The sequence below is a fragment of the Astatotilapia calliptera genome, chromosome 3 (genome assembly GCF_900246225.1).
Source record: "Astatotilapia calliptera chromosome 3, fAstCal1.2, whole genome shotgun sequence".
NCBI classification, from domain to species: Eukaryota; Metazoa; Chordata; class Actinopteri; order Cichliformes; family Cichlidae; genus Astatotilapia; species Astatotilapia calliptera.
Window position 1 is genome coordinate 29215900 of NC_039304.1, and position 13538 is coordinate 29229437.

The 13538-nt window shown below is 43.0% G+C and overlaps 2 protein-coding genes across 3 annotated transcripts in view; one reads left to right on the forward strand and one right to left on the reverse strand.

Annotated features, from left to right (window-relative positions):
- The window catches only part of ndrg2 (NDRG family member 2), a 55742-nt gene that overhangs the window by 8083 nt on the left and 34121 nt on the right, over nt 1-13538 (reverse strand). For both annotated transcript variants that reach the window (XM_026162715.1, XM_026162716.1), the window contains exons 2-7: nt 12387-12472; nt 8240-8281; nt 3639-3744; nt 3420-3540; nt 2760-2822; nt 2404-2464 (exon numbers count right to left, since the gene is read on the reverse strand). In XM_026162715.1, coding sequence (XP_026018500.1) covers nt 2404-2464; nt 2760-2822; nt 3420-3540; nt 3639-3744; nt 8240-8281; nt 12387-12461 — 468 coding nt within the window. In that variant the 5' untranslated portion in view covers nt 12462-12472. The remainder of the gene's footprint in view (nt 1-2403; nt 2465-2759; nt 2823-3419; nt 3541-3638; nt 3745-8239; nt 8282-12386; nt 12473-13538) is intronic.
- LOC113019178 (resuscitation-promoting factor RpfA-like) lies at nt 8-1906 on the forward strand. Its single transcript, XM_026162717.1, has 2 exons — nt 8-1661; nt 1743-1906. Exon 1 carries the CDS (start codon nt 70-72, stop codon nt 1138-1140), a length of 1071 nt encoding a protein of 356 aa, XP_026018502.1. The 5' UTR covers nt 8-69; the 3' UTR covers nt 1141-1661; nt 1743-1906.

The following is a 13538-nucleotide window of genomic DNA, read 5'->3' on the forward strand; positions in this document are numbered from 1 at the left end:
CGTTTGGGTCCTATTTCCCCATCTCCCCACGGTCTGCCAGCCAGACCGTGACAGAATAATCCTGCCATTATGGGCCCAGCGGACTCAAGGACCGTCTCACAGGAGGAATTGCTCGCCCAGCTCTGGAAATACTGTCGGAGCATTATCCAGGCGGCGGATCCACATCAGAGACACATGCAGGTCGTATTTTTTGATGCCTTCCTGTCTTCAACCACCTGTTCCATGAGCTTTCTGGACATTGCAAAACTAATTCAAATTGTAACTGTGTTGAGGGCTAGCTCTAGCTTTGAACTGTTTGGTTTAGGCTGTCCGGGCAAGGAGGATGCGGCTGCCTCCCTGGCAGCCCTCGCTGCCTGGTTTTTTCTTAATAGGCGGAAGGTTTTCCCACCGCCGCTTGCTGCTCACCTATTGGACCCTCCACTGCAAGGAGGACGGCGCCCTACTCCATCTCCTCTCACTTCTTCAATGGCCTCTGTGCCAGCAGACCAAAGACCGGCAGTGCTGGTCACCACAGTGAGTAGACCGGACCCTGTCATTTTAACGAATCCAGTCACAGATGAACAGGGGACAGGTTCCTTTGCCCCGCCAACACGAAAGAGACGGCGCCGGCGTCATCCTCGTCAAACCGTAGCTCACCTCACTCCTGTGGTTTGGGAAGAACCAGCTGACTCTGGACTGACCGCACGAGGAGCCGCGGACCCAGTGCTAGAACATGAGCCTGCCACTACAGACAATCGGGAGGCTGAGATTCTCCCCAGGGCTTCCCCAGAGGCTGAACCGGAGGCCTCAGTTGCCTCTGGCCCCCTGGAAATTGCTGAGCCAGCGGTAACATTGTTTTCCTCTCCACCCTTCATGTTGGACATATCACCCTCACTTCAATTAGCTGCCCAGCTAGTCGGTCAGTCATCATCTGTTCCACCTTCCACATCCACTGCTCTGCCACCGCATCCACCGCCTGCTGCTGCCATGTCGCCGTCGTCACCGCCGGGTGACCGGCTCAGCGTGCGGGGGGATCCCGCGCTGCAGCCGGAGGAGCTCAGCGAGCCGGAGGAGCTCAGCGAGCCAGCTGGGGGGCCAGCGCCGCTGCTGGAGGAGCTCAACGAGCTAGGCCGCCCGAACGGTTTTCCCACCACTGCCTGACCCATAGCGGGTTTTGCCTGCTTGCGGTCCACTGGGTCGGCCGCAAGAACTGTTGCTGCCACCATGGCAGTGGTTGGACTTTTGAACTGGGGTTTTCCGGCCCTCCGTCCTGTTTCCCCCCCGTCGCCCGCCCTGAGATGTTTGGGTTGTGGTTTTTGTTGTGTTTTGGGTCGTCGGGAGCCGACCCTTAGAGGGGGGGTACTGTCACGGACCCGGCTCTGGGGACTCGGGGTCCGTGGGCAGTGGGGACTGTGACTGTTATTGTTATTATTATTATTATTTGGTGTGTTGTCTGCACTGCCCCTATGCACATCTGTATGTAGGCAGGTATGTGTGTGTTTTGCCTTTCTGCTGTGGCCAAGTTACAGGCACCTTCAGCCCTGGGGGCGTGGTCTAACTTGAGGGCTGGCCACACCCGAAGTCCTGGCCGCACACCTGCTCCTCATCTGGGCTCGTCGGGGGAGCTATTTAGATGAGCGATGGAGCTTCCACCGACGCGGGATTATTGCGTTTGACTACACGTCAGTCTTCAAACAAGTCAAGTGTGAATGTATGCCTGCTGGGATAAGTGTTAACGGCTGCCTCTATTGTTTTCCCCTCAGGAGGAGTGTGGGACGAGAAGGAGCAGTAAGCACGGGGAGTGCAGGGACACTGGGGCAGAGAGCACTACACGGGGACTTTTGGGAAGAAGACACTCCACGGGAGTCTGGGAAACTGGGGATTTATTGTTGTTTACTTCACCACCTTGTAAATAAACACTGTTGCACTGAAGAGTCCGGCGTTTGGGTCCTATTTCCCCATCTCCCCACGGTCTGCCAGCCAGACCGTGACATCTTCTCTGCACTTAATGTTCGTTAATAAAAAGCCCTTTGAAGTTGAAGTTTTAACATCAATTAAAAACCATTTCAATTATTTGGGAACTCTTTATTCGACATCAGGAAGTGACCCAGAAGAAAACTAATTTTGTGGATGCATTTTGTCTGGAGATGTTGATTTTCACATTTAAACCAAAGCTAATGAGCATTCAGCTTTTTCTTATTTTAAGAGGTTTGCACATAAATATCCACAAGCATCACAGTTTAACATATTTATTTTACAAAGTGTTCCTGCTGAACTCTTCTCTCTTACAGTCAGCCCCACGCAAAACTGTAAACAAGAACTGACACCATCCTGTGTTAATGCAAAATAAGACCTCTGTCGAGTGCTAAAGCAGGATCTGAAATGACTCATCAGGACAGCTCTACAAAAGAAAAAGATGCTTACCGCGAACCTGGCCAGGATGTATGCTCCTGCTCCCACACCCACTCCGATTACAGTACGGAAGCTGACAGAACGATAAAGGTTATTAACACCTACAGCATACACATGTGCACACAGTGTTAATTGTTGCTGAACACTCTGGTTATTTATATATCTACAGCATTGTGCAAAATTCTTGAACCACCCTTTTCTTTATATTTTGACAAGAAAATGGAAATAGTTGCAAAGATATGAGGCAAAACAGTTTCAACAAGGTCACCACAGCAGGTAGCGCTGTGTGTCTCAAGGCCACTTAGCTCTGTTACACAAATCCAAAAAAATTGCTTGCGGTCACATCACAATAAATACGGTTAACTCACTTGAAAAACTGCAGGACAGCTGGGATCATCTCTGATATGGTCTCCATGGAGGGATACTGGTAACTACAACAGCACACACAAATGAGCTTAATGCAATTAAGCGGCTTAATATGAAAACAAATATGTGAAGAATGTTATGTTACCCAGGAAATACTCATTCTTATCTAAGATCTCCTCAACCTATTCATGGTAGCTGGGCAGCGCTGATCCATTAGATAAATTTCATAAGTAAATACGACGGCTAACACCTCTATCCACAAGGATTTAAGACCACAAAGAGAATGAGCTTCAAATTCGAGAAGCAGCGGCAGAAGCGAAGGGTCAGAGCTGAGAATCTGTCACAATACATGAAACAAAATCCTGCTGAGCCACTAAAATAATCTCACAAGGAAAGGGAGTGATAGAGAAGTACTCGTGGGGGAAGGAATAAGAAGTACGGGGAGAGAAAAGAAGGGATTTTGTTTAAACCTCTGACAAGAGCGCATTAGAGAACAGAGATGGTGCAGGGGGAGATGTGAGAGAGGAGAATGGTAAGGATTTTTAGAAGAGATTAGGTTCAGGCCTGTACGGAAGATTGTTTCCATTTCTCAGAAGTTTACTTTAAAAAAAAAATTGCAAGGTTACTGCAGGACACCTTATCAAACACGATGACTGTCTCACCCTGCAGGGTAGGCGGCGGCCCCCTCCTCTTGTCCTGGGGCGTCGATGTGAATCAGGGTGAAATTCTTGACAATCTCCTGCATCTCTTCGAATTTGAACAGAGGCGAGAAGCAGCTCTTACCTGCCAGGTAACAAAAACAGAGTAAACAAAGATAATGAGGAAAAAACGCAATCGGTAACAAGCAAGAGACTGTTTGACTTGGAGAGAGAGCTACTCACTGTCCAGACCCACATCGTGGAAGGTGAGGATGGCGGGCCTACGGGTGGTTCGCGTGCCGTGGAGGGTCACGTGCAGGACGCCATGCGGAGTCTCAACACTGTGCTCCTAGAGAAAGCAACACGAACAAACACAGACTTAACAACGTCAACCTGATGGTAACATCTGGCATGGAAAACAAAAATAATAACCTTTTCGGTGCATGAACTTTCTTTTATTTTTGGCTGCTTGCCACAGCCAATCGTCTGCCTCCCTCTCGCCCTGTCCCTAGCATCCTCCCCTGTCTCACCAACCCTGCACCAACTCATCTTCAACAAGTTCTTTCTCTTTTTCTTCATATTCAACAACCTTTGTCAAAGACATCCACCACTGCTACACTGCACATGTCCAAACCATGTCTTGCCTCTTATTTTGTCTCCAAAAACTGAGTACTCCTCTCTAGCTCTTTGCAAATTCTGTATGGATGTGGTCCTTGTATACACTCAAGTTAATAAATTGCAAGTTCTATATCCATTCCTCCACTTCAGGTCATCCAATTTTTCTAGACTGCGATACTTGAGACAGGCTGACAGATAAGAGTGTCACAGGGGGATGTTTCTATCCCCCTATTCTATCTATGGCTACGTCCACACTAATGCGTTTTCGTACAAAAACATTGTTTTCTCTCCGTTTTGGCCTCCCGTCCACACTGAGACGGCAGAATGTGATGATTTTGTGGATAATTAAAGTCAGTCATATATCCACAAACACAACAAGCTGAAAGTCAGTGATGCTGCTCGGTTTGCAGTCCTGAATATCACGGCACAAGCAGGATTCACTGCACTGTTAATGTTAGCTATGTTATATTGCTGCCTCTGTTCGGTGGTGTCGAGCCAAACGGACTTTAACGTGTGTTTGAACGAGCTGACGGTTCACTCGTTAAGCTGAAAGAAAGATGCTTTAATCACAGCAGTCACACATGTGCCCACTGTACCATCTGGGAACTCTTCTTGTTTAGCACTCGTAATAACACAAACACTAAATCCTCCTGTTTGTAGCAGTGTATACACCTGAGACTTTCACCTGTCTGTCTGTCCTGCACTCGCTCTCTGTTTCTTTCTCTCTGATTGTGTAATAAAAGGACGAACATGTGTTTATAAGTTACACTTTTGTTTGAATCCTGCAGCTTATCACACATTTGATTTCCATGTGTGACAACTGCAAGTGTCCAGAGTGAGGACAGACTGAGGGACCCACTGCTGCACATCATCTGTGAGGCTTTGCACCCCTGATGATCCACCAGGACAAACTCAACAGTGTGTGAGGAAGAGGAGGAGGAAGAGCCAGCAGCAGCTGACAGATGGAGAGAATAGACAGACTGTTCCCTGTTTGTGAAGGACTGCTAGAAAAGTTTAAAATAACTAATTGTCTGTCCTGAGTCAGTCTTATTAGGTAATGTTCAAATAATTGTATCATTCCAGTGTTTTCCAGTGTGTGAGAAAGTACTCAGGGCCTTCAAGTTACACACTATGAAAGGCAGCAACAAGTTTAATGTTCAGAAACCTAAAGTATGTATCAGCAGCAGAACGGACCTAAAAAAAAATGTTTGTTTCAGTTCTATGAAGCTTTGAGTATTTTGGATTAGTAGCACTGCTGTGTTTGTTGCATCATATTGCTGTAATTGTTTATATGCTTTATATATTCTGAGGTGAGTTGGTCTATAGTGTTACATCATATTCTATAAGGATGTTATGTGTTTGTATACTTTCTGCCCAGTTTGACCCATTTAGCCGAAGTCAGCCTGTTTAAGGCTCTGATATCTATTCTGTATGACTTAAAGCAGTTATGACATGGTCTGATTTTCTCACCCAATAAAGGAATATTTCATATATCAGTCTACTCTTCATTTTATCAGAAACAGTTATCACAGCTCGTACATTTTCTTTTTATAAATATATGTAAGCAATGAGCCAAATTTAGTAATGCCAACATATTAAATGAACAATATTTGTCTCTTATTTATAATACATCTATATATGCACTGTCACAGATACTTGTCTTTGAGTGAAGATTTAAGGTGATAGGACATATAAATAAATGCAACTTGAATCTTTACTGAGACTCAGTATTTGACACAGAGTTCATGTTCACTGCTGTAATAACTAATAATGATTAATATAATATTGGCCATATTATATTTACATTACCACATGAACAACATTAGCTAATTGTTATTTACTAGCTAATCTTGAAATGACTGTTCAGTACAGAAATGAAGCCCAACTATCATGTTTTACAGTCCTGTGGTCTCAGCCTCAGATACTTTTTAAATCACACAAAGCTCACGTAGAAACAAATGAACAAAATATATTCTACTTCATTTCTGTCAAACAAAGCTGCATGAAACGTTTCCAGCTGTTAGTATCATGGTTGCTAGACAACCTGGGCAGCGCGACGGAGGCTAGACCGTCCCATTTCACAAGCCTCGCACTTCCGGCCTTAGCGGTCTTTGAGTACGCGGCCCTTGAGCACTGTTGAGGCTGCGTACTTTAAGGCTGCAGACCCTGAATTGGGATACAGCCAATATCTCTTGTGTTTCTTTTTGTATTCATAAGTTTGTGAGATCAGCCACACCTGTGGCTCCTCAGCTCCTCCCCCTGCAGGGTCTGTTTACTGCAGCTCACCACTCATTCCCTGGATCTGATTTCTCCTGTGCTTTCACTCAACAGCTTGTTTTCAGTCCATTCACATGGATGCCAGCTTTCAGTCTTTCTGCAGCCTCACTCTGGTTTACCAGCAGACTCCACAGCCTTGTGCTTCATTTCTATCGACCCATCTCGATTACTGGAGTATTCTTCTAAAATCATTGCCAACCTGAGCTTGTGTTGCCTTTTTTCTATTTCTGTCCAGAAAGTTGGTTTGACCCTAACATGCTAATGTTAAAATGACTGTTTTTCTTCAACCCTGCCTTTAAGTTTTAAAGAGCATCATAAAGACTGGAGCTTGAGTCCTTGACAGCCTTTGGTCTTTAATTAGCAAATTATATACAAAGTGGATACAGATGTGTTTTCACATTTTCAACCATCACTGTACTAAGGTTTAATGTAGCAGAAATAAATCCATAAAAAAAGAAAAGGGAACAAATAGCCCTGAGTTTTGGGACACTGTGATCTGTGATGATTCACAAGACGCAGCTCATAGATTTATTCATGACTTTCTGTCCATGGGAATTCAATGCAATTTCATTTCAACTACCATCCTCTGACAACCTAAGCATACTACCTGATTCAGCAGCTTGTAGAACCATCTTTAGCAGCAATAACTCAATCACTTTTTTTGTGTGCGACTTTATCAGTCTGTCGCATCATTGTGGACACATTTTAGCTCAATTTTCTTCACAGCATTGCTTCACTTTATTGAGGTCTGCAGGCATTCATTTATGCACAGCTCTCTGAAGGTCACAGCATTTCAATCAGTCTGGACTCTAACTGGGCCACTTGATTGTAGACTTGCTGGTGTGTTTGGCGTCCCTGTTAAGGCCAAGCTTTAGGTGTCAGACAGACAGCCTCACATGTGACTCTAGAATACTTTGGTCTACAGAGGGGTTCACGGTCAACTCCGTGACTGCAAGGTGCCCAACTGCTGTGGCTGCAAAACAAGCCCAAACCGTCACCCCTCCACCACCTGTCAGTTGGTATGAGCTGTTCGTGCTGTTATGCTTTGTTTGGTTTTCTCCAGCCGTGGTCTCTCCACTTTGGTGTCATCTGTCTAAGTCTTGCGGTTTGTTCAGATGCAACTTTGCAAACTTAAACCATGCTGGCATGTTCTTTGTAGAGACAAGGGGCTTTCTCCTGGCAGTCCGTCCAAGCTAGCCAAGCTTGTTCAGTCTTTTTCTAATTGTGCTGTCATGAACTTTAACATTTAATATCCTAACATTTAGAGTCTGAGATGTAGCTCTTGTATTTTTTAGGGTAGCTCTGAGTGTTGCACATACAGAAACTGGGGGGAATTTGCTCCAATGTCCACTCCTAGAAAGACAGTGGCATTGTGTGTTAACACACGTATGAATGCTCCAGAGCAGCAAATCCCCAAACCTTCTGCTCACGCTTGCTGATGATGAGTTAATCAAGTGCACCTCGTAATTCCTATGGAAGCAGTAAGAGTGCACTTAATTTTTTTACATAATTGCAGAGAGTGCAGTGAAAATGTTCTTGTTACATGACTGTACGATGCAAAGTTAGTTCTCAACTGCTCAAAAAAATGGGCTGATTTTCAAACGTCAGTGGGACACAACAGGATGGGCACCATATTCATGGGAAAGGGGCACAATGAAGAAATAAAACACTCACAGAAACCTGTCTTGTTGCAAAAATCTGTAAAATACAGCTAAATCCATTATTAATAGTTTCCAAACCCTACTAACAACTCTTCTGTGCAGCGATTTTCATTCCGCTTCTATATTTTTCCTATCGACTACTGACTGGAAAAGAAGCCTCTGCAGAGTTACTAAATATACTTGAATAAAGTTGAATAAAATAACTGTGTATTTCATTTATAACTCGATAATAGTAATAATGCAATGCTTATTCAAACACATTAGCATGCATTTCACAGACAGTCTCACCTGTCCTTGGTCCAGGAGTATCCTAGCAGCCAGTTCAGCATCCTGTTAGAAAAAGAGCGACAGTCTCATTAGCAAAATGTGCACAAAGATTTCTTTTTACATTTGGAAGTAAGTGATGTCCTGCCTGTTTGGGTACTACGGGGACAAGATTTATTTAAAAGTAAATCAAGCTAAAAACTAAGAAGGACTCATTACCCACCAGCTGAACAAATCAGAATAAATTCTCACTTTGCTTCTTAAAAAAATCTTAATTAGGACTCCTTAAATTTATCTTTTTAGTGTGCATTACTGAAAATTGAGTCCAAAGGAGTGACATCTCAGCCTGCTGTTCTTTCATTTCTTTGTTCTTTCATGTCTAGAGAGGCTTTGCTTCCTAATTGACACCCACAAAGGCAGGATGGATAGCATTACGCGGCTGATACCCCAGCAGAGAGCCCCTTCAGAGGAGCAGGTGGTTGTGACATGCCTGGCATTAAACAGAGGAAGTGCTGACAGCGGGTTTCAAACGGGTGGCTCACTTGCAGCTTTGGATCCGTTTACCCCCACTAATGAATTACTAGCATCACAAGCTCTTAGAAAATTAACAGTGTGGGAAGTTGAAGTGGAGATGGGCGTGGGCACAGATGGAAGTCATCGCTGAGGAGAAAAGAGGAAGTCCTAGAGGGTTGGTGACTGAAGAGAGGCTGCTGGCTCGATTAATTCAATTCAGTTTTATTTAGATAGCATCAAATAACAACAACAGTCAACTCAAGGCACTCTATATTGTAAGGTAAAGACCTAAAATAATAAAGAGAAAAACCCAATGATCAGGACAATCCTCTCTGTAACACTTGGTGTCGGTGGGAAGGAAAAGCTCCCTTTTAACAGGAATAAAGGTCTGGCAGAACCAGGCTCAGGGAGCGGGGTTATTATACTTTACAAAATGAAACTAAATACTAATACTAGATTTGAAAAAAACACTTTATAGTTAACTGAAATAAATGACTTGAAATAAATAAAACAAACCGAAATAACTGAACTTTGATAATAAAATAAGTCAAATAGGTAGAAATGTCATTAGTTTTAGTACCTGTTAGTTTAGTAAAAACGAGAGACATGTTTATTGTGACTGGTGTCTAAAAGGATATTGTGAGTGATCTTACTTTCAAAACTGATTTTTCTTAAATCTTAAAACTAAACATTTTCATACATTTAAAACTAAACTGAAATTAGAAAATCCACTCTAGAAACTAACTGAAAGTAAACTGAATTAAAAACAAAGTTAAAATGATATAAAAATACAAATGAATTGGAAAATACGAAACTATAATAATTATATCCATCTGCCGCAACTGTTTGGGGGTGAGGGGAGGAAAACAGGACAAAGACATGATGTGGAAGAGAGCCGGAGAAAATTTTAATCTAATGATTACATGCAGAGAGGTGTATAAACACAGAGTGAAGAATTGCATCATGGGAAGTCCCCAGCAGCATAAGTAAGGGAGGATTCAGGGTCACCTGATCCAGCCACAGCTATATGCTTTAGCAAAAAGGAGAGTTTTAAGCCTAATCTTAAAAGTAGAAACAGTGTCTGTCTCCTGAATCTAAATTGTGATCTGGTTCCACAGAAGAGAGACCTGAGATCTGAAGGCTCTCCCTCCCATTCTCCTTTTAAATTCTCTAGGAACAACAAGTAGGCCTGCAGTCTGAGAGCAAAGTGCTCTAATGGGGTGATACGGTACTATGAGGTCGTTAGGATGAGATGGGGCCTGATTATTGAAAACCTTGACTGTCGATCAATTACTGTGGAGGTTGTGACCTGGGTGGAGTAGATACCAGTGAGTGATACATAATGGTCAACAAATTGAACCATTATGTGACCTTTTCCACAAAAAAGTTGATCCACATCTCACACCCTTACCCTGTAGGGTAAGGGTGTGAGAACTGTTTTATTTTTTATTGTTTTATGTAAAGCACTTTGGTATGCCCAAGGCTTTTAAATGTGCTCTATAAATAAAGATTGTTGTTGTTGTTGTTGTTGTAGGGTGAAAAACACATTATTACAGGCTGTTACAGGTTGCTGCTTTTTATTTCCAGTTTAGGTTATATGTTCCATATCTTTAGAGCTTCTGTCTGCATCACCCCTCTTTATTCTGTCATTTTTGCTCAGAGGTCTCTGAGTTACATGGACAATACATTTTTTTGCTGCTGAAATCCAAAAGGAAAGAGGAAACTCAAATTAGACCAATCACAAACACAAATGAACACCATGATGCAGATCATCAAGCTGAGAAGCACTCCAGTTCTCATATGTCATATATTTAGAGTTATAAAGAATAAGCAATAAGCCCACAGGCAGACTACGGCAGTAAAAGCTACTTGTTATCAAGATGTTTTGAAGTTGTTGCCCTGTGAAAGTCAAATACTCTATGCACAAACAGACTGCTATATTAAAATGATCAAAGTCATGATGGTGTGGTTCTCTTTGCATTGGTTAAAGACCCATTCCGTCTGTCTGGCAGCCCAGCTTTAGTAAGTATGAAGGCTGTACTGCCAGACTTTATGATTATCATTAATTAATCTGGCTTCAGTCGCGGATGCTGTGGGTCTTGCCTAAGAGTTAAATCATCTCAGCGGGAAGAGAAAACATAAGTTGAGGGCGAGCACTTCATTTAACTTTGTGACTGGTAGGACGCTGTGGGTGCATGAAGAACCGACAGGGCCAAGTGTGTCCGGTAGTCCACAGCAGAACCACGTCAACAACAGCTACTGTTTCATAAGTGCGGTCACACTCTCTGGGCTGATTTTGTCCTCTTTTACAAATTTTGATTTAATTCTTTGACCTCATTTATTTTCCCACTGAGGTCAAAAACTTGTATGTAGAAGACACAGGAGCTTTTTGTACTATCCTCCTGTAAACCCTGACTTCTTGATTGTTTCTAACTGTTCCCCACGAGCTCCTTGTGTGTATATAAAGAGTTTAGCACTGTTGCCTCACAGCAGGAAGGTCCTGGGTCTGAATACTATGTGAAGTCATGTCCTCTTTGTGCTTGCCTGGGTTCTCTCCCGGGTTAATCCAGCTTCCTTCCACACTCCCACGATTAATCGGTGAGACTGATTTGTCATCTTTTAGCCCTGTGACAGCCTGGCAACCTCTCCAGGGTATGCCCCGCCTCTCTCCCTATGACGGCTGGTCATAGGTCACCATGTGTGGTGTATATAAAGTCCCGGATCTTGCTTGTCCATTACTGGTTTGTCTGTTCACTTCTAATTCTCTGTGAATTTCTTGTGTTTTTGGTCATGTTCTGATAAAACTGCTGTTTACCATTTTACCTGAAGCATATATCAAGATAGAAGAAGTATTAATTAATTATTAAAAACAATTAAAAATCAGGAAATTAGTTACTAAAAGAGATCAATGCTAGTCACAGCTTGGAAAATAGATTAAAAAAATCACTGGATCGAGTTAGAAACTGCAGAGTCCCTCACATTAATGGCTAGTTTAGAGTTAATTACCAGTTATCTTAACATGCACGTCTTTGGACCATGTGAGGAAGCCACACTGTGGAGTGCCCACATTGTCAACTAGAGAACGTGTAAACTCGACTGAGAAAGGCCAAAGCTGGGGTTCACACCAGGAGAACCACTGCAGAAAAATCTCTGTTGTTTTTGTTTCACTACTGTGTTTTGCTCTTTGTCCACAAGGGGGCTCTGCTCTGCAGCGCTGCATCTGCACGGCAACATCAGCCCAGCAGAGCAGAGGATCTGCTCCCGATCCTTCGGGGCTTTGACGTCAACCTGGCAGATATGAGCCAGCGCTGCAGCTGTGCGCACACACACACACACATCTATATAAGTACACACTGACGCACAAAGTCATGCACAAATGTGCTTGGAACACATGTTGTCACATGTAGGCTTTGTTCAGACTCAAAAACACTTTCATTCATGCACACATGCACAGCAAGGACACATAGTGACACACTTGCACATACACCAGCCCTCTTTTTCTTTCTCTTGGTTTGCTTGTGCTTTCATGTCATGCTCACTGTGTGTGTGTGTGTGTGTGTGCGGATGTTCTTTATTGATCAGATTACATTAAATCATAGTATATTGGAGATTTAGTCTTGTATAACATGCATGTATCTGTAAGAGCTCCATCTCAGACCTTGGTGGTGTCAGCCTGACCCGTGAGTAAAGGCTTATCCTCCGTGATGGCGATCTCCTGCATTTCTGTTGTCATGGTGTTGCCTCCTGCACGGAAAAAAAAGCACAATGAGTACTTCTTATTTTTAAAGTCAATCCTCCAGAAATACTGGATACTGTTATAGGGGCATGGAGCACACATAAAAGGGCCGATGCAGGCATTTATGCACACGCACAACAAGTGATTAAATACTGTATGTCGCTGTTGCCCTCTGCGACTCTGTTTGCGCTGTGGGACTGAAAGTTAATTAGTAATTAGTCCCAGTAGAGCAGAAATGGATTGTGGGACAGAGGGAGAAGGAGCTAAAAGACAAAAGGACAGATGGATAAGTCGAGGTACACTTAAAAAAAAACACAAGTGTTCAGGATATTTTGTAAATATTCTTTATTCATTTGTTTATTAGTACAGAAAACAACAAAAACAATAAGATATATCAGCCAAGTTTTGGTTTTTTTACCAGTGTTAATGCGTACTACTGATGATATATATTATATCCATTATATCAAAATTATATTATTATATTAAAACACTTTGTTGTGTTGATATTTGTATAAAGTAACAATAAAATGAGAAAGTGCATCAACATTTCTTCCTAAGCACTTTACATAAGTTAATGCACCATTGTGCGATTGTGAGAAACGACAGCCAACAAACCAGCGGCTGATAACAATGTTTTCAAAGGGGAAAATGAAACTTGGTCAAGCGTGTCGCTTAATTTCAGGCACCTTCACACCTTTACAGCGACAGTGTTTGTTACTGCACGTTACTGTAGCTCCACCGCAGCAACTAGGAGCTAAAAGCTGCTCCCGCGGGCATCGCAAAGGTGGAAGGAGAAGCTAAGCTTATTTAATTTCCCCGCATTGATCTTTGCACTGGTCTGGGAATTCAATCAGAGGCCCTCCCAGTCACGACTCCAGACATCCCACTGCCACAGGATTTTTAAGGTGCTACTTTCATGGTTAAAGAAATGGCAAAATAACGGTTCACCTGCACGATTCATTCATTCAGATGTTAGTATGTCACCTGAGATTGGTCTGGAGCAACTGAAGGGCTTTTGCATTTATTCTCATACACTTTAGTTATCTGCAAGACCTGTTAATAGACTGCATTTTG